This window comes from Malurus melanocephalus, unplaced genomic scaffold, assembly GCF_030028575.1.
Source record: "Malurus melanocephalus ecotype Western Australia unplaced genomic scaffold, MMel_1.1 scaffold_544, whole genome shotgun sequence".
Lineage (NCBI taxonomy): Eukaryota > Metazoa > Chordata > Aves > Passeriformes > Maluridae > Malurus > Malurus melanocephalus.
In genome coordinates, this window is record NW_026623776.1 from 159,269 (window position 1) to 181,333 (window position 22,065).

General features: G+C 37.0%; 1 protein-coding gene across 1 annotated transcript in view; it reads right to left on the bottom strand.

Annotated features, from left to right (window-relative positions):
- Positions 1 to 992: 992 nt before the first annotated feature.
- MTPN (myotrophin) overlaps positions 993 to 22,065 on the bottom strand; it is a 29,698-nt gene continuing 8,625 nt past the window's right edge. Inside the window, exons 2-4 of the mRNA XM_057381977.1 lie at positions 10,067 to 10,180; positions 8,865 to 8,948; positions 993 to 4,233 (exon numbers count right to left, since the gene is read on the bottom strand). Coding sequence (XP_057237960.1) covers positions 4,147 to 4,233; positions 8,865 to 8,948; positions 10,067 to 10,180 — 285 coding nt within the window. The 3' untranslated portion in view covers positions 993 to 4,146. The remainder of the gene's footprint in view (positions 4,234 to 8,864; positions 8,949 to 10,066; positions 10,181 to 22,065) is intronic.

Consider the following 22,065-nt stretch of genomic DNA (forward strand, 5'->3'; position numbering starts at 1 on the left):
CATAGACAAATATAAGAAAGGAAGGGTCTTTACATGCATAGATGAATTTAGTTTGCCAGTCARTGAGGAATGTGAGTGAAAGAAATCTGCAGTCTGAACCTGGAATATTTCCTCTTAGAGAAAAACTGCCCATTAAAAAAAAAAAAAACCAAAAAACCAAAAAAAAAACCCAAAAGCCACACCAAAAACCCCCACAAAACCATGAACYAGTAATAAGAATGCARGAACTGAAGCCCACACATCAGCTGCCACTGGTCATTACACCATTTGAACTGCTTTGGCATTTAGAAGTTCTTGTTTTCAAAGTGTAGAAGAGAAAGCCAGGAAATTTTAATTTATTTTTATATTTATACTTGTTCTGCTTCGACACATTTTCCTGTACTTTTCTTTARAAGTGTCTACACTAAAATAAATCATATCAAACACTTCCAGCAATTGGATCCAAATCTCTACTGTCAAATGAAGTTATAAAAGGAAGTTCTGACAAAGTCACTGTAAAGATGTCACAAGAATAATGAATGAACATTTCTATACAATTTTATTTATACRTCAGCTGTGATTTCTGTTAATAACTGTTCTCAATGTCTTTGATGAAGTCAAGGAGAAAGCAAATTGCTTTGGGTTTCATAGGTAATAGGAAAAACATTCCTTTCTCTACAGACTGTCTTTTAGAATTGAACACAAAGAGAAGATCTTCAACCTTATGCATTACCATTGAATCAGGAAAAGCAGACTGCAAGACCACAAAAATAATCAAAACYCCTTTTAAACAGATGCAGTTTAAAAGCCCCCAAACAACCACAAAGAACATTGTATATTTAGTTTTCAAAGCAGCTTCCATTCCACATTTCAATCTTATAAGCAGCTGAACAGTTTAATCACTGTACAAGTGAGCTGGAACTTAGATGCCTTCCAGGCAAATAAAAAGATTTAGCCTGAGGGTAATAAAAAAAGGGAGCAGAAAAAGGAAATAAAAACTCTGCATTCTCATATCGCACAATTCAAGTTTATTCCATTCATTCTTGCAACACAAACTTAAAAATACAGTATCATTTAGCATTCTGATGTCTATGAACCATGAAAATGATGAACCCAACTGTGTCAAAACAGTTAACAATGGTGAAAAGAGAAAGTCAAATATCAAAATGCACAGAGCACTAATTTTTCTTCTGTCACTGTGTAGAAAGATGATTGTTTATCCATTTACAAAATATAATTAAGACAAGTTCATTTTGAAATCTTGCATGCAACACTGCAATTGCTTGACCTAGGACACTCTATTCTTACCAGCCTCTTCTACAAATAATCAATGTTGTGTTCAGTTCCATTTAACTATTGTACTCCTTTTCCCATTTGCTCCCTGTAAGAAAAAATGGAGCAGAGGGTACAAAATCCAAAATATAGTTAAGTTCATAACTTATTCAGCACAAATTTCAAAAGAAAAGGTTTAAGAACAGAGTGAATTTCCAAGTATATGCAATTCCAGTCTGACAAAGTATTTATATTCTGCTTATAGAATGAAAAATAATTTACAGTTTGGTATTTTTATCTGTTAGGACTTACTCAAAGACAGAGGAAGCCACCCATTATTTTTTCCACAAAATAGCTAACAAGAAAGAAACAAATGAATAAGCCCAGTCTCTGGACAATTACAAATGCATAAGCTTTTTACTTTTTTTTTTCTTTTAAATCCTGGGCAAAATGATTAAACACCTGTTACATAGTGCAAAAAGCAGAAAAGTATTTCTTCTTTATAAGCCAAACATTAAATGCCATCTTTTAACTATCTCAAAAGGCAGCTTGGGTATATATTACAGCCAAATTAACACTTGACTCACTGAAGTCTGTTTGCTTCTTTTTTTCCCCCCAGGGTGAAGTAAGAAAAAATAAGGTGTCCCCATAATTGTAGAAAAAGGGAGGCAAAACTGCCTCTGTGAATCACCAGAAGAGTTAGTACAAAGRTGATGTTTCTTTGCTCACTTAAATGAGAGTTAAAAGGAAGGGCAGGAAAGAATACAGAAGAAAGAAAAGAAAACCCAACAAAAAATACAAAACCACTATGGCCAGACAACTTGACACTAATCAACACAAAAAAAAAAACTTGAATAATCAAGTTCTCCACATTAAAAACAGATTGCAGTTTTCTAGACTAGTATTTGAATAGCTAAGTATTTAATAGCATAATATGGAGGCAAATCAATGCCAGAGATTGTTACTTTCATAGCTGAATAAAGAGTTAAACCTATAGTCTGTGTTCACACTATTACAATGACATGACAATCCAGCACTGATCAGAGATAAGATTAAAGAGTTCTCTTATAAATAGTTACTAAAAGCACTGTTCACCAAATATTCTTGTTCATTTATCAGCAGTTCACCAATCAATTTATCACTGATTTCCAACCCTTCTGTTCTTCCTTGCCACCCATCTCCAAGAAAAAGAGTAATTGTACTGCACAGTTTATGGCCAGAGTTGATTGTTTTCTCCATTGCTTTGTTTGTGGTGTGTGTAGATGTAAATCAGTTCCTGCTCTCATTTTACACTCTAAATGCAACACTTCTCATAGCAGAGACATTCAATCTTAAAATGCAACATTATTCAAGTAAAACTAAGTCTCCATTAAATAAGAGTGGTAGTCACCAGTCTACTTCTATATATCCTCTCCATTTCAACAGTGATATCAAAATAATATCAGCTACTTTTGTTTAAGAATTCAGCATGAGACATTATATACATTTGTCTGAACTATGTTACCAGAAAGCTTGAAATCTGTATTCAAAAGAGAGGGAGATGTATACTTTGTGGTATAGAACCTGTTACACGGTTTTGGGTGAACAAAAGTCAAATGAAAATTTTCAGGATGAAAGCCAGAAGCTCAGACATTCCTGAGGACCATGAGATGTGACAGGAATACATCATCATTAAACACCTTTCCATGGACTGTCATACTTACTGGTACAGAAAATCTTATCTAAAAGTCAATGGATAATGTGCTATGGTCATACTGGGAACTTCCAGAACAAGCCTCATGCCCTAATGGAATTTAAGAGGTTCAACAGTGAAACATTGATTTTAAGATATGCACAATTAAAAAAAAAAATCTGTAGTAGTTAGAGCAAGTTAAGACTTCTGCTTGTACATCTTCCTGCTTCTACATCTGAACTTAGAAAGGTTACATGTTTACCAGAAAAGTTTAACAACAATTTTCACCTGATATGAATGTCTAAGTAATTACTGTTCATTTTCCACATTTGACTTGATTATCYTTGTGTACCAAACAGTCTGGAGCTTTCACACATGTCTAGGAATTCTATGCTGATGTGGTGACTACAGAAATCTCCTCTTACATTCCTTTTGGAAATAAACTACAGTGAAATTTTGAACTCTCTCTCAAAAACGGTTACTTAAAATAACTGTCCTGGACTAGAACAAATAGGGKATAGAAAGACTTCAAATTCAAGCGTCCAAAAGTACCTTGGCAGGTATTATGGAGTGTAACACCACCATGCCTCAACTTTGTTGGTTTTCTTGGGKTTTTTTCAGTCTTTCTTGGTTTGCTCAAGAATCAGGAAAACATTAGCGTGACATCCAATTAGTCAATAAAAAGAACAGCTCCAATAACTAGTATCAAAAGTCCTCATAACTGCAACAGAAGCTTTAGGCAGAAGAAGAATAAAGCTACCCACTGAGAGAGAAGAGCAACCCAGCCACCTACATTACTAAACTTCAGATTATGGCAGACACTAAGAGCATGGGATTAYTGTCTCCTTCACAATCAGTTTCAGGTACATAGCACAGTACTTCCATCTAAAGGAAGAACTTCCATCCATCTAAAAAAAAATCTTAGTACTAATCTAGGAGGCTTACAAGCCAAAAATCCAGGAGCATGGTCTGTCTTCTTCCATTTTCATTAGAAACGGGAAGAGATTGTGCACTGGATGAAAGTCCTAGAAGGACACTGTTCGGAATAGTTTTCAACCCTCTCCAACCAGATTATCTTCRATACAAGCCCCTAACTAGTCTGATTCATAAAGAATTTCCCTCCCCCCAAAGTATTTAGCTGAAGAAGCTGGAAGATGCAAAGAGTGACAGACAGGCAGCAGTGTGAGGCCACAGGAGAGACATTTAAGATATCAGTCCATCCGTCACTGAAGGAGAGTCTTGATTGCCTGGTTGTCAGTGGCTTCAAAGGCAGTTAGTCCATCTGGGCCTTTCACAGTCTTATCAGCACCCTGGAAAGACATTGAGAAGAACTGTCAGTTCATAAAGTCAGGCTTATCAGTACAAATTGTGTCAAAAGTTACATACCTTGCATAATCATATTCATTATGTACAACTTTTTACTACATGCATTGTTTTCACTCAGAAACCAACCAGACAAGACTTATGTACAAAACTATTCAACATGCTGCTAATAAGTTTTCAACTTTCTCATTTAAAATTAGGAAAAAAGMCACGTAACTTTTGCTACAGAGTAAATTGTAAATTCAACAAATTATCAGTTATTCTTAGAAACAGATGGGTTTTTTGTTTCCAGCAACTACTCTTATAAAAGTAAAAAATCAGGGTTACACACTTCTAAAAAAATCTATGGAGCAAGAAGCTSTCACATGTTAAATTAGACAGGTAACACCTTGAAGAGCTGATTTACTAGTAAATCATACTGCATTCTTTCTACATTATAAAAAGGCCACACTYATGAAGGATTGTGCTTCTCTTCCATTTTGAAAAAGTCCCTATTGACAAATCAGAACAACCACACCACAAAATCATTCCAAGCCYCAAACTGCTCAGGTTTGTTTTCAAAGAGTTGTGTGCACACCTAAAAAGCAACAAAACAGAACAGGGAGGCAGCAGGGGAACGGAGGATGACGCTCTAACTGGATAAACTGAAGAATTGGAATAAACTGCTGCAAGTAAGCAKAAGTACAGTGCCAGAATTATGGGAGGAGAACAAAAGAAGGGAAACAGAGTGATTAACTAGTCATGTTTGCTTTGTGCACTGTGTAATCATATTCATAAAAGGGAAAACACAGACTCAACTGTAAATAGAGTAGCTAAATAAGGTAACAAAAGTTATTAGCGATAACAGGACTGATTTCAGAACAACTCTGCAAGAYGATATGCAAATCTCACATTAAAATATGAGTATTTGCTCAATCAAATGGCAGGAAAAACACTGTGGGTASAAACACGCTTTGTCAAGAGTCTGTACAGCTCAGGGTTGTCTTCAGTTTAGGCATGAGCACTCTGTAGAGAAAGTAGGAATCCCTTCTCAGTCACAAGGAAGAAAGTGCACAGATTGGTAGTTACTAAGGACACCAAACTGTTTAAGAACATAATGGACCTAGAATTTCCATAGGTTCTTTACTGCTTATACACACTGATTATACACACAAACCTCCACTGAGCTTTCATACTTAACACCTTCTCGGTTCCCAAAACAACTCTCACTTCCCTAAACTTTCCCAGCAGTCTAATAAACTGGATGTGATACTACTGTGATATTTTTCACAACATAGGTTATTTCCCTCTCTGAAACTTGAACATTCTTTACTTGCCTATATTCAACCTCTCGTTCAAAAATGATGGTTTTGCAGTGGTTTTTAAGGCAGCATTGCCAATCTTGWGGTCCACTGCCCAAAAYTGATCCTCTTAGAGCTGTTCATGKTCCTTGGGGCCCCTAGAGATACTCRGTCCAAGATATGCATTRAGCTCACTCCAGGGACAAGAGCAATTGTAGTATTACCTCTCTCCTATCGCTGTGCAACATCCCTGGCCCACACAGTACAAGGATGCTGCAGTTTTTGGGATATGAACGTGAGCTGAATCAGCCTGTTCCCAACAATTGGCAATTTGGTCATTGCAAACACAACTTGGGCTGAAACCACAGGAACATTGTTCGTGAAATATTCATTTTTCCCCTAAAAAAAAAAAACCCAAACCCTGAGGGATTTAACAGGTATTCAACATTTATAATCTTAGTTGTCCAGGGAAAAGAAAAAGCAACTAMGAGTAAAAATAACTACTTTTTCAGGTGTTGATTATTTCTACTCCTTAGACAGCAATGAGATTAGAATCCATGTGGAAATCAAGGTTTCAAAGCTGTTCTTTGATGTTAAGCTCAGAAAACTTTGTCTTGAATTAAAATGGACCTATGCAATAACCAACCTGCCAGAACTTAAAGAACTTCKATTTATAAAAACTCTCCACCAATGTACCAACATTTAGAGTACAAAAGATACAACCATGCAGCTGAGATAACTTTGAAGTAAACAGAGAGCTTTTAATTTTGGCATAGGACTGCTCCTCCCCCTCAGAAAAATACTTCAGAAAAGTTATTGATATGCAAGACCTGAGTTTCTAAAACAGCTTTACTGAATGTAGGATAAGAGAGTCATGACTACCTAAAGAGGACACCATTTATTAAACTCAGTGCTAATAAATTAAGAGAATGGCCCATTAGCTAGAAAGAAAGATTCCTGCCTACATTCAATAAAAAGAGAAGGAAACAATAAAGTCAGGTCAAGAGGACTTTAATTTGCAGAAGTACAACATTGCCTGGAAGCCAGTTTAATAAAAATCTCATAAAAGTACAGAGATTCCACTCTCTACTTCCCCAAAGTAAAAATATTACTAATATTTGTGTTATGTTCTACTCTGAAAACACACATACACAAACAAATATAAAGCCTCCTTCATAGGCAGGGTAATAACAAACCTGTTATTATGTTTGCCCACTTAAGCCACCAGGCAAAGCACAAATGTTAAACAAGCTCTGAGAGCAGCACGAGGGCTCCTCGGCTGCAACTGCAGCTCCGGAAAAACCCAGAGCAACCARAAAAGAACTCACGGCGGGAGCTGATAAGGGCTGATAAGAGAGCTGATAAGGGCAGTGCTGAGCTGCACCAAAGTGWGCAACCACAGCTGGGGGCACTGAACCAAGCTGGGAGGAGACTGCTGCACACAGCAAACAGCAAACTTCCACAAAGAGGTGCCAGATGACACAACAGAGGCAGATGTATCCTTGTTCAAAAACACATGGATGAATTCATGGACAACAAATCTGTCAACACTTCTGAACAAGGGACAGATGTGTGCACCTCTAAAATCGCCAGTACAGCAACCATRAATGAGAGGAATGAGTGAGCAGATGTTGTTATACTCACAACTCTTCCTTTTACCACTGTCAGAGAAGAAAAAAAGATGCCAAACTGCCCAAATCAACAGGATACTTCTTGCAATATATTTTTTTTTTTTGTAGCAAGTGGAGATCGATTTCGTTAGATCGATTGCATTAGATATTTTACAAAAGTAGAACTATTTTGAAAGTTTAACAAATGGGTGAAGTTTGCCGCATCTTATGCAACACACCTCATCCTCCATTTGAAGCTTTCAAACTGTCAATTGTCTATTTTAACATATTGGTTTCTCCTACACTAAAAACCCCCAGCCTTTTACATTACAAATCAAACGTCAGAWTATTAAAGAAAAACATGGATCAATGCCTGAAACATTTCTTGAAATACTCCTCCTTCTCCTCCCTCTCAATAGCTTGAGAGGCTCACATGTGAAAGGTTTATAAAGATCCCCACAATCCACACACTGTAGAAAGCAATGGACAATGCTGGCTTAGTAACTGGGAAGAACATAAACATTAAWTTTTAGATCTTTCAATAAGATGAACTACCTGATTCCCAGGTAKCTGCTACCAAAGAACACATGACTATGTTACACACAAGGAGTGACATGCTTAAACAAATGTTTAAATAAGAGCCATAAAATAACTATGTTAAGAGACAGAACAATCTTTAAATATAAGCCCTGCCTCAAACAGACTGAGCTAATAAGTGGACTTCCACTTTATAAATATTTCATCAGCTAGGCCCATGTAAATGGAAGCAATCTACATTTAGCTCTGCATGAAGAAATCTGAAAGTAATTTATTATTTGAGCAACTTATCTAGAATGAAAACCTCTTCAAAACAGAAATCGAAAGAAATCAATACGGGATAAAAGATATCTTTTTTTTGATGATCCTAAGTGAAGGGTCAGTCCTCACAATAAATTTTAACAAGTTGGATGCACTTTAATCCTAAATTAACAGTCACTGCATTTTTTTCCAAAAAGGCATAAGTGATCTCAGGCAAGATCAAAGAAGTKAAGTGAAATTCATGCAGCATTAAGGCAATTAAGAAAAACTTCACCCTGGAAGTGACATATGAAAGTATTACACAGAACAAAATCCTTTGGTCAAATGATCTAAGGGTAAACGAGAAGGAGAGCATATGAATGGAGACAAAATATTGCTTGAATTCATTACTGGCTTTGTAAAATTGATCATCTTTGTAATATAAATCAAACTGCAAACAGAGACAGATTAAGCTTATGCTCCCCAGGACAAAATTTACAAAGTGTACGACAGAGAAAGCTTGGCTTCCTGCTTTTATTTCCCCTCCCTCTGCCAACCCAGATGGGTTCTCAGTCATCTGGCAAAAGCAGAGGGAAACCACACCTCTAAGCAACTTCACAGCAGAAATTCCATCACATGAAACACTTACACAGCTGCCAAAGCCAAATCCACTGAAGGAATGTATTTTTTTTTTTCTCCTTAACTGATTTGCTGTTTTGCTCTCTAGCTGGAGCCCACAATGCTCTTATGGTCACTGTTACTTTTGCTACACCACAGAAGTCCTGGAACTTTGTCCTTCATGATCAGAGTACCCTCTCTGGTTTAGCAACACAAATGGCATTTGTTTGATGTTCTGAACATATCATGTGCAGCATCATAATCCTGTTGGGGAAAAAATCGCAGTAATACACTTTGCTAATGGATAACTTGATCTAAGCATTTGTATCTCACCTTTGACAGAAGCAATTTCACACAGGAAACGTGGCCCTCGTAGACTGCTGAGAGGAGTGGTGTGATATTGTGTTTGTCKGGAGCCTGTAAATTGAGATACAGTTACTTGAAGGACAATTTCACACACTATTACAAGGTTTCACATAACTTCATAATTTTCTTTAGTCAACAGTAGAGGAAGTAAAAATTTAAGAATATTAGCCACAAATGCATTCCACTCTTTAAAAAAAAAAAAAAAAAAGGAATAATTTAACAAAGAGGTAATAGCAAGATATTTCTTCCACAAGACTTCCAGGTATCCCAAAGCCTGTTTATAATTTTACACCAATGATGGAAGTTTTGGAGTTCCAGCTGACAAATTTTGCCCAATTTAAAAACACTACTCCTAATTCTTCCATTTCACAGCCAGCATTGCTTCAGAAAACAGTTTTGGCTAAAACATGGGTTTGGCTGTCTTCTCTCTAAGCTACAGTCCTGGAAAGAATAAGAAACGGAGCAACTAAAATGCTATTTTTAACTCTTCTCCAGTTAGGAAAATTCCCAAGGAAGAGATAATATTTCCAGACATTAAGGAAAAAATCCAAGCATTTTTTGTTACGTTATGTTTTGTTTTGTTATGTTAAAGTTAAGATGTCTTACATGTTAACTTTAGGACAAGCATTCAAAAGCACAACATTTGGGGTATATGTTTAAAGTATTTAGGAACTTAACTTCTGGAGAGCTGACATAGCTCAGTCAAGTCTTTTCAAAACAAGAAGCCATGCTTGTCAAGCCACAACAAAATGACTTTATACAAGTAAGAATGTCTCCAAACAAGAAAAAAAAACACATTAATTGAAACAGCCCATCCTGCCTTGGCCAAGGATGTCTTCTGAAATCCCTTCCAGCAAATGTAAATATGGAGTGCAAATGTTTTTTCTGATGTGATCACTGGATTCATTTTTCTAATTGTGGTCAAATTAAATTTTAACTTTTTATAGTTTCAACAACTTTTTCAAGTATGTCCAAAGAGAATTAAGACATTTAAAAAACATTATTTTTAAGCTTCTAACCTCTAGAAGCCCACGTCTCAAATATTTTTAAATGCATCAAATTGTTTAGTTTGATTTATATCTTTTGGCAACCATTTAGGTACTTATACCAACCCCTTCCATGTGTGTGGGAAGACCCTAAGACCTGTTTGCAAATCCATCAGTACATACATTAATGTCAGCTCCTTTCAAAAGCAGAAATTCCAGAATCTCAAGCTGTCCACAGTCCGCTGCATAGTGAAGAGGTTTCCTCCCACCTTCAAGTGTCCGGTTGACATCTTCACCCTTCAATAGAAACACAATGTAAATCAGCAAAATTTTAGAGCTAACACACCAACAAGAGCTTGAAACAAATCCAAAACCTTCAAACGTGCTGAAGAATGCTCCACCCAAATATTTTTCAGTCACTGCTGAATAAAAATGAAAATTAAGTTGCTCACTTTCCATTCACTCACATCTGCATTTATGGCTACAAGACAACCTTGATCCCTTCTTCCATACTGCATCTCAAGTGCAACAAATACCCAAGTGCACTAGGTAACTCATGATTTAAAAAAAAAAAAAACAAAACAAACCAATAAAAAAAATCTTTCCCTTGACTCATTTTGCTTCTCCTGCCCCACAACTGGGATCACAGTTATGTAGCTAAGTTACTCTATCTAAGTTATTTTATTTGTTTTATGAATATCGAAGTTCTGCATAATGAGAAACCAGCTGCATAAAGTCAATCAGCATCATAACTACCAGCAAGTTCAGGCCATCCATAATTTAAAACCCAATTATGAAACTGTCCAGCCTGTTTTATAAATAGCACTTGCCAATTCTACATGATATAAACAAGTCTGAAGAGTCAACCAAATCAGGCTACAGGAAGTTGTATTCTAATGCCACTCGTACGAGTGGATTGAGACATCTCTTAAGGCGTAAACAAAATTTAATTTACTGAGCGCCTAATCAGCTTTGTTTCCTCACCTTGGGTTGTGCAACTAAGGATAAACTGATTTACTGCCCTTCATTAGTGATAAGAAGTTACTGGAAACCAGCTACAGACAAGCTGTGTGGTAAGTGGCTTCTTGTTCCTATGTGCAAGGAATCTTAGAATTTTAGGAAGTGGCTGCATTTAGCGTCATACCTTGAGCCCTGCATCTCCACAGAAAAACAGTAAGAATAATTTCGGTTGCAGCACCAATTCACACTTCTCTATAGAGTCCTTGCAGTTCTCTCACTCCTGTCCCAAATTTCTAGAAAGTGCACAGAATAGAGGGATTGACATATAWCTTCCAGACATTACTACCCTTCTAAGAATGGAAGAGAAGACTGCCAGAAGGGAATCTTATTCTGCTTTTGATGTTCTGTATAATCAGAGTTTTACACTACTAGTCAAATAACAAGATGACCTCATTATTCTCCTCTCCTCTCAACAGGATATTCAATTATTCATAATATACCCTTGTTGCAAATAGTATTCTGATGCAGCTCCTCATTTGCTGAATTTCATTGACAATTAAGTTCCAATTAAAAAAAATCACCCAGATCAAAGTACACTACAAGCACATAAAATAACTGAAAACGCATATAAGGAAGCAGCATATACTTACAGCAGTTGAAAATTAAACTCTTACTTGCACRTGGACACTTTTCATCAATTTTAAAACATCTGGCATTAAATAACCCATCATGTTTGCTGACACATTAGGGTTGGGTGGACAAGTATGAGAAGACAGCCACACAAAAGCCACATAATTAACCCAAAACAGTCTCCAGCAACTCTTGTAAAGTCTGACACGGTAAGTAAAGGAGCAGGCAAGCTAAGCCCTGGGACTGCACACAGTAAAACCACAAAGTTCACATTCCAAAGGAAAGTTAGAATCATCACATTTTAAGATTAGGACAGTCCAGCAAAGCTCTCACTTCCTTCAGCTTATAAATATTCTTTGGCTCACTGGCTTATACTATAGTAATTTTTCTTTGTTTTTAAAGAATAAAACAAAGATTCTCTGTTCTCTCCTAAGCTGGCTRTGGAATAAATTCCTGCTGGACAATGAACTTTCAGAGGGAAAGAAACAACATCCAAACTCCCAGTTTTTTAAGATCCCCTTAAAGATGATGAAAACTTATTTACAGGGGAGTACCTAGCAAAAAGTCTGCAAATTAAGATGTCCCAAACACAGATTACATGATATTGAATGCTGGCACTCAGAACACGAATCATCAGCATTAGAAGTTAAACGTCAGAACATATTAATCCAAATTAACAGAACCAAGATATCATTAAAAAAAAAAAGTACTTCTACACTCTGCAATAAGCCAAGTTAAAAATCCAGTTGTTTCATAGCTGTGAAAAGCCTCTGTAAAACAGACTCCATGGCAGAGGGGTTGTAACTCAATCTTTAAGCCTAAAATAAAGACTCGAGCCCTCCCCTCATAAATAGGACAGCTCTGGTGAAGGTGTGGCTAATTATTTCAACACAATGAAACAAAAGGGTCTCTCAAACCCTGTAATAGTTTGGTGCAGGAAACAGCCCACAAAATAAAGATTCAAAGAAAAAAGTTATCGCTACGTAAAGTTTTCCAAAATTACTGTGGTTTTGAATAATACTGGCCAAATGTATCATACTGAATGTTATAAACTCAGGCATCAGCAATCTGATGAGGTGACAATTCCCAATATTGTAACTAATATATTGGTGGGCTGAAACCAAGCTGCTAAAGGTTTACATTAAAGATTACCATACCCTGCAGAGCCAAATGGGCAGAATCCACATGAACTGACAAAAAGGAGCATAATTTTTCCTTTACGTTCACAGGAGCAAAATCTTCTGTGTGCTAGACCAGAAGTGGCAGAACAATTCTTCAAGGAAGTTTTATGGGATTTCGGCCATTTTCTAGAGTCTAGCAGAGCAGCAATGAGGTTAATAGTTATGAGAGTACTTTGAAGCAGATACAATAAAGCCAGGATTAAGGAATTGTATCATCCTCAAAAAAAAAAGCAAAAACATGGCTTCAGTCAAAAAATCATGCTTCTCCTAAAAGAAGATTATTTTCACTTTCTAGAGTAACCTATAAATACACTAACACTTGTGCAAATGTTTGTACACAGCTTCAAAAAGTTGATGATCACCWCTTTAGTGACCTTCCAGAATGCACTGAGTTTACTTAGTCAGGCATTTAAGGCTAAGTCTGGCATAAACCACATCAGTAACATTTTTCCTTGCAACAGACTATGCAACAACATTGAAAAATGGTTCAACATATGAAACACCAGAAACAGCASTTCCCAGGTATCTGCTTTAATCCCCTCTATTAAAATCTGATTATGGATAAAGAAAAGCCTCTGTGAATCTCCAATTACTAAATAAGACAACATGAAAGAAGATTTTTATGCCCTATTTCAAAAAGCCACACAAAATGGATAACAGAAGAATATTCAATTAGAAGGTCTTTAAGTATCAGTGTCAGTTGAAAATTGGCTATCAACTTTGCAYTGAAGGACAGGAAAATAAGAACTACATGCTCACTCCCAAATACTTTTAAGAACTTTTCTTTTTAAGTAACTTAGACTAGGATTCATTATAGCATCCTCTGAATTCAACTATCACCCAYTTTCTCTAATGGAGCAATTTAATCCATAAAAAAAGAGATCTGTTCTAATTTCTTAAGTGAATACTGTCAAAATTAGTTACTGTTGAACTTMATTCTTCCATTAYCTTCTCTCTCACACATTTTCCTTGTTATATCTTTTCTTGCCAATATACCTACACAAAATCCCTCGTTATATCTCATGTTCTTTTCCAGTTTAGCTCTAGTCAAGGCTTTGGCTTTTTYACTTCCATGCCTGCACATCCTGGGAAACTGCCTATGTTCTTCTTGGGTATCCATCCCCAATTCCAATTTTTATGCTCCCCCTCTTCCTACCTGAACTGAGAGAGGAGTTCCTGACAGCCAAACTGCCCTCCTGTACATCTGATGGATGTTCCAGAGTAATCTGGAAGGACCTGCACCTTAACAGCTGCCCCAAATAACTTGTGCCAAATTTAATTCCTTATTGTTTTGCAGCCCTTGTTAAAATAATGAACCAGAACTTGTTGACTTTCTCCTTAATGCACATTATATCAGCTCAATGAAAATGTTGAATGAACAAGTWTAGTCGTAAAGCACAAGTTCTAAACCTCAWTATTTTCSAGGCAGGTTATTTAACCACACCAAACTGACTCCATCCTTCAACAGCCCMTGCTTTTCTGTAGCCTTTATTACACAAGGTTCTATTCCATGCCTGCCTTGGTCTCCCTTTATCTGCTAACTCCCTCTTTTCCCAGCTCCTGCCAGTCTCAGAAACATCAACATTTAAAACCAAATGAGCTAAACTCAAGTTTAAACTCATCTAGCRCCATTCTAGCCCCCCTACAGCACATTTCAGGTGCTTCAAGCACAGGCTTATTTTGCAGTGGCACAGGAACTGAAACCAAACCTGAGCCAGCTGTTCACGTGAGCACTGTGGTTTGTCAGAAGTGTTGCTCTGGAACATTACTGCCAGGCTATGGATGTCACAGCTCACCTATCATTTTAGCACCGATTTTTGTCCCCTGTGGCAACAACAGCCTCACTAATTCCAGCCACAGTCTGACCTYCCCACCCCTGCACCAGAATTAGTGGCTGAACGATGAACCCAATGAGGGAACTAATCAGTGTGAGAATTTATTTGATCATTTTTTTTTCTTCCCTGATGAGTCTGTTCCTTCATCTGTTCCATGACTTGGCACCTGAACACACCACAAATTAGTAGCTGGGATTTACACTGCAGTTCTACCACAGGAATGGAAACTGAAAATTGTGGCCTCATTAAATCCTATTGCATAGGTTAACTGTATTAGTAGAGCAGTGCCTGTAATACTGGTGGCATTAAAATGCTCTTTCAGATTTAAAAACAACTCCATATCCCCATCTGTACTTATCTCATCATGCAAAAATAACTGCATCTCCCTATTTCATTGCATTCCTTTCATTTCAGTTTTAATGAAGGAAACCAGATTCCATGCTGTCACAAGTCCTCAGAGTGCAGGGAAGCGTCTTGCAGGAGCTACTGTGTAATTCCTGTCCTCATTATTCTAGGAAAGACAGTAACTCACTGTACAGTCTGTTGCATTACTTCCATCTCTTTGCATAAAGGGGATGGCCATCCTTACAGTGTATTAGATAACTGYGACATTTTAAATATAGTAACAACTTCATCATTGCTGTTTGAGAGGGAAAGAGGAACAGTAAAAAAATCTTCTTTCTATAAAGAAAAGTTTTAGTCCTATGGATGTTTTGAATATCTTGCTRCAGATGAGAATCTGACTTCTAAAACCTTCATATTTACTATCTTCTTCACAGGCCTTTGTACATGCTCGGTTGCATTATTTGGTTTTAAAAATTCAAGGAGATTAAGTGAGACAGCAGAAGTAAACTGTAATTTAATGTGTTGGATACAATCTCAAGACACACTTTTCTATTATAGAAATTATACTGGTATCCACTGAATGAAATCTTTCCCTCCAACACAACTAATTTTTAGCTTTTAAATCAAACTAAGTGCCTGAAAGGCTAATGTAATGTTTTGAAATTGAACATATCTAAACTGAGCTTTGAAATCACTTAAAAAYGATGTATTCCTTAGTATTCTGAAGRGARAGCAAGCTTSGAYAAATCACACCTTAGAAAAAATAGAAGATGTAAACACCTTGACTAAGAATYCCTAAAAGCAATACAGCAGAACAACTGAATAAAACACCCATTTTTGACACACAAGATCAATCATTSTACAATTTTTAAAATAACTGTGATCTTAAAAATATTGTGAGCCAAGCAACAACTTCAGTCTTTACTCCAACAGTARAAACAAGACGATGTTTTTATACAGCTAATCCACTGGTCATAAACACTGGTGGTAACGAGGGAAAACTCAAACACCACGTTTCCTGAAATCTGACTAACAATCTAAAAATATAAGGATGGTTTAATTCTACAAGCTGGTCAGCCTAGTGCGTCATGCCATTACAGACTATTTAAGGCTGAAAGAGAACTCTGCAGGTTATGTAGCCCAACATTTGCTCCAAGTAGGTTCAATCAGATCAGGCTGCTCAGCTCAGTAGACCACTGAGGATTACACAAGCTCTCTGGGCATAAGCCCTTCCCAGGATTTGATCATCCTCGCAGTGAAGTGCTTTTTTCTCTTACACCTAATTGGAATTTCTCACATTTCAACTGGAACTGTTGTCTCTTTCACTGTGTAGAAGTAAGCAAACTTCTCGATATCCTGCCCTTTGTACAGGAAGATAACTATAAAATCTTCCCTTTATCTTCTTCTGGAGAAAACTCCAACAAACCAACAACAAAACCCCAAAAAACAAACTATCACAATTCTAACAGCATCTGTACATCCTTCACCAACTGATAAAAACTGAGGCAAAAAAGCTTTTACATATTTTGTCAATAGGCCCCCTACTCCATAAAGCAATGTGTACAGGCCTTCCTGGGCCTTCCAGATTCCTTACTAATTTCAACTTCAACTCAACTTCAGCTGCCATACTCCCACTTCTGCATATTTGTGCAATATTTCTGAATACCTTCCAGTGGACCATTCTGCTTTCCCTGTCTCGGTAACACTGTCTATTGGTTATGGATTCCTCAAAATGTGTGACCTGGGATGCAAAAAGCACTCAGCATTTCTCATGCTCTCATGTAAGATTTAGATTAGATATTAGGAAGGAGTTCTTTACTGTGAGGGTGGTGAGGCACCAGAACAGGCTGCTCWGAGAGGTTGTGGATGCCCCATCTCTGGAAGTGTTCAAGGCCAGGTTGGAWRGAGCTCTGAGCAGCCTGGCACAGTGGAAGGTGTCCATRGCRGTGGCGTTGRAGCTGTTTGATRTGTGAGATCCTYTCCAACMCAARTCATTCTATGAGTCTATGAACTAACGCAAAAAAGGCAAGCTGATCTTTCATCATAGAATTTTATAGCTCTGCTCCCCTGAATTCTTCTTCCACGAATCAGCTGTTCAAGCACAGAATGGAACCTCAAATACTGTTTTTCAGTTAACCTGGAAGACTTGAGAAGAACTAAAATTGAATATTATGCGTTCAAACACAAAAAGCCAACACAGTAAGCTGAGTTTTACCAGTCAAAACTCAACTGCTACAACACCTCAGTTTTCTTACTATTGGAATTTTATCACTCTTGAAGCAATCCTTGGGCTCATATGCAAAAGGACTAGTTTTCCCATACGACCCAAAGGAAGGAGACTACTTTCCTACACCTCAGGGTGCCTCTGGAGTGGCTCCATTCTGTAAACCTTGTTCTCACCTAAAGCACTGATTTACACGCTGCCAGCCTCAACTCCAAACTGGAACRAAACACCTACAACCCCAATACATGTATTTTTATAAAGTGTGCTGAAGAAATCTGACAGCATTGTAAAATACCAGGTCTTAACAACACAAAAGTAGTCACCTGCTCTGCCCTTTAGTCCTTCACTCCAGTGATCCCACAACATTCTATCCTGTTAAACAGTGTTTARTTCAACTTTTGCCCCCACCCCACAGAACAGTCTCAGAGCATCTAAAGAGCTGCTAAAAAGCAGCATTGACTTTAATGAAGCAGTTTTCCTTCTTGCCAAGACAAACTGATTTAGCCAACCAAAATCCACACTAGCACTTTCAGGTCCCTGGAGATTATCAATAGGAAAAGACATTAGGTCTGAATTACCGAATTCATTTTAAGGGTGTTTGCAAAAAATTAATTTATTGTTTTCAAGTGTAAAATTAACATTAGTCTAAACATCTCTGAGTAGCAAAGGAAATAAATTAATTTCTTTCTTCAAACTTGTTACGCAATTTTTTTAAACTATTTTGTTACAGTAATTGAAATGAGCACCAGCCTGAAGCAGTTTTTGCTGGGTAGAGAGGTTAAATATGTGCATCTAGTACAGGAACTGACACAGGTCTACATTGATACAGTAGACAGACCCTCACATCATCTGCCTTGATACAAATCTGAAGTTAACTGAACCACCAGTTTAGTACTTGGGTTAAGGAAACTATCTTTGTAAGCTTTGGGGTGTTTCATCATAAGCCCATAACCACAACATGCTGTTTTCATTGCCATCCATTTTCATTAACTAGAAGCAAGAACAATTCAAATGACCAGTTCAAAATGAGACAATGCAGCATATAATTGAAACTTCTGTAATTTTTTTTTTCCTATAAGAGGAAAAAACCCTTGACATATGATGCACAGGGATTGCAGACCTAAGAATTGGGCTGAGTAGAATGAAAAGATAAATTTCACATTTCCACTCAACCTCTTGTTTTGAAAAAAAAAACCACTAAAATGATGCAGGAGGCCTAAGAAGAAGCAACTGTACTTTATCATTTCAGCTCAGCAAGTTTATTGAGTGTCAAGTTTTCTTGTCTCTATCTTCTGATTTACAAGAAAAATGACCCTGTTTCACTGAAGTTACTAATATTCAAACCAAGAGCAAGAGTGGAACTTGGTGACGTAACTAATAACTCAAAATCTGGCTTAAGTCCAAAGAGCAGAAAGGGAAGTAAAAAAAAATAATGTTGTAACTTGTGAACTGTTTATGATTTTGAAGCCGATTTCTGCAGTTAAAATCTTGCAATAAGATCTGCCAAAGCCAAGAAATCAACCCACTGTAACTGCACGTAGGCAGTTTCCAATGGCAACTGCAACAATTTTGTGCAGGATCCAAATTTTCATGTGAAGCCCCTATATTTTCAAAAATYACTTACTTTCAGTCCGCCCAAACAAGTAAATGTGACCCGGCCTCATTCAGCCTGCACAGAGACAACTGCTGTTGTTCAGTGGTTCAGCATATTCCAACCATTCCAGTAGTTTTCCTACTGCAGCCTGAGTGGACTACAATTGTCTGTAGGCAACTGAACTGAAGCAAATGACCTAGATTTATTGTGGGATAACTGTTTTCTCAGAAAACCTACAAGTTCTTTGGTTTTTATTTAACAGCTGAGAGTCACTGCATTAGTTAAAGCCTTCCTGCTGATCATTTYTGTGTTTACCCTTAGAGATACTTAATAACACCCTCTCAACACTGCTGGGTATTTTATTCCCTGTCCTCTAAATTTCATAACTTGAAGCAAAAAAGGAATTTTGTCCCAGATGTCTACTTTCTACCCTGTATGCTTTGGGAATATATGGGACAGGCTGTCTTTACACCACCTCATCACATCTCACTGTAACAAACAGAAATAGAAAAAACATCCACAAGAAATCCTGTAGATAGTGATCAGAAAGCAAATTCAAATTAACACATGTTGAGAAGGGAACTTGAATACAGAAAGTTAAAGAAGAGGGTGGAAGAAGGTGCAGACCTGTGGAACAGGGTGCAGACATCAGTACCAAATTTTCATTATTTTTCTGGAACCACTTCTAGTATTTGCAATTAGTTTTGTCTGCAATATCCAACCAAGTTTCCATTTTCAAAAAGCTGAAAAAGAGGAATTTTAGATAACATTCCCAATAAAAGACTCCCATCAGTTTATCAAAAAGGGGTTTCTGTTCTGAGGATACTGTTTGGCGTTTTGCAGCAAGTTCTACAAYCAGAGCAGTGAGATGTAGATGTCCATGGACCTTAAAAATATATCTACTTTGCAATTCTCTACTTTAGGAGACGCCTTACCCGCTAATAATGACACCAGTATTTGGTCTATAAAAGTTAAGAAAATGAATTATGAACAGCATGATGAATTTTCCCTGTCTTGATACGGTTTTAAAGCTTTTTAAAAAGCTTTTAGAGGCACTGCTACACTTAACGCTGGCTTAAGCCAACAAAAAGGTGCTTAACAAGCAGACTTTWCAGGTTCTATTGGTGGTAAACAAGTATCTAGCTTATCCACCATAATCAAATGCAATCTGAAGTCCTTTGTCTCAGACAAAAGAATACAATTCCAGAAACAACTGCTAAATAAACTGAACCACTGAGCCATCTGKGCTTCAGTTGTATCAGCATTTTGTGAGACAAACAAACCTGATACATGAGTTGTTCTGTAGAAAAGTAATGAACCAACTGCTTCCTAGCTACAGCTTCTAGAAGCCTCTGCTACAATCCCAGCTCCAGAAATGTGCTAAACATGTGTGTTATTGAAAACAGTTGCTCTCCCCTCCCCAAAATCCTTAATATGTGGGAGACTTGAGCGAGAAATAGTGTAACCCACTTACTATTTGCATTAGGAAGTGATGAAACAGGAATGAAGGGACCAGTTGTGTAGCTCTATGAACTACAATTTAAAAGTTTGGTGCAAAARCACTTGTTTCTTTGTTAGGCAACAACTCAGAGTAATGGCAGCAACTACTTCTGACATGATTAAGTKGTTGCAGACAAAGGTATTATTACTCCCTGTCCAGATTATCACTTTAATTGATGGATGTTAGTACACTAAATATTCTAGATCGTGAACTGAACCCAGCCAATGATCAGACACTTTCCAAACTATCTCTGCTTAGAAAGACTGTKAGAATTAATAAAATTAAAATGCTTTAGTTAYAGCATCAGGACKCRCCTATCAGACATGATACAGGGGGCACAAACATAAAAAAGGCTTTCTTTAACCATTAATTCTAAAGGAACTGCAGAGCAATCTAATTACTCTCTACCATAACCTAAGGTTCACTCTAAACMGATGTGTTAAGTACTGTGTCCATTCTCACAGGCAACACCAAGCTGACCTAGAAGGCTTGGATATTTATTCCTGAAGTGATTGGCCAGACTCTGTGCTTTACCACYGCCTTGTGAATGATCTGATTTGGATGATACCTACTCTAAGGGTATTCTAAGAAGAACATACTCCAGCTCCCATGGGTSCCAGATGATTGCTAATCAGGAGCCATCAAACATGCTTAAACCAGGAATTCTCAGTGATTCAGTTTTATATAATCACCAAACTGACAACAGATGACACCATCAAAACAGAAAAATCTACAAGTTCCTGCATTTCATACAATCTCAAGCTTAACTTGTAAGAAATRGCTCCGACAGTTAAGCAGCTGAGCAAAGGTTCCCAGCCATTACCACGCAGATTGCACTGAGTTGTTAGCTCTCAATTAAAACACTTTCAGTTTCTGGAAGAAGCCCAAATCAAGTTCTGTATTAAAGTCCTCAGGAAATGTTTGTGCAAGGAATGAACAGGAAGTGAATGTTTTCCTTTGAGGCAAACACTCGGCGCCAGCTACTGGGTTTCAGTTTCAATAGATGCCAGCTTGATGTTTTGAATTCTCTGCATGATCTAAAGACACAGTAATTAAGAAACCCCCATAACAATAATAAATGGGAATTCTCAAAGCTCAGGTTGTATTGTATCAGGAAGATATGAAAGAATAAACAGGATGATGAGTGTATCTCYTAAAGATTACTGCTATGATTAAAAAATACTGAATTTAAGGGCTATAAGTGGGGCTTAGCATCATAAACAGGAATTACTTCTCTAGAAACTAACAAAAGATATGTCCAAGGCAAAATCAAGTGTTCTATCAAATCCAAAGCAATGAAGCTTAGCTTCTAAATAGGTTTTTCTATAAGATTAACAGGCATTCTTTTCCTGTGCACATTGAATTTACATTTTCTTCATGCAGCAATGCATAAAAAGATAWGAAATGTCAAAAGCAGCATTAATGAGTTCTAGAAGTTTTGTGCCTTAAAGCAGAGCTTTGTTGACATGATGAAGCAGTTGGTGATTGGAATCATGCAAGAACAAAATGTGGAAGCAATAAAAAACTTGATCAGAAAAGCTATTTTTACATCCATAAAATAAATACTGCTTTCTAAGCAGTACATACTTAAAAACATATGCATTAATATCTACAGGATGGTTCCCTAAACCAATTATACACWCTTGGAACACTCAGCTTCACTGTAATACTTTCATTAAAACTTATAAATACTGGTTCTGCACTTTTAAGTTTGAAATAATCCACCTACAAAAGTTAAGCTATTCTCTACACATTTCCAGGATTTACTGTTGAAAATGCTTCAATAAATACAGTCTACTAACTTGTCACAGGAATGGAACTAAAGACTGTATTTCATRTGTTATCCTAATTAGAGGAACCTATTTTGAAAATAATTGTATTTGCTATCATTATGTTCAACATAAATTTAAAT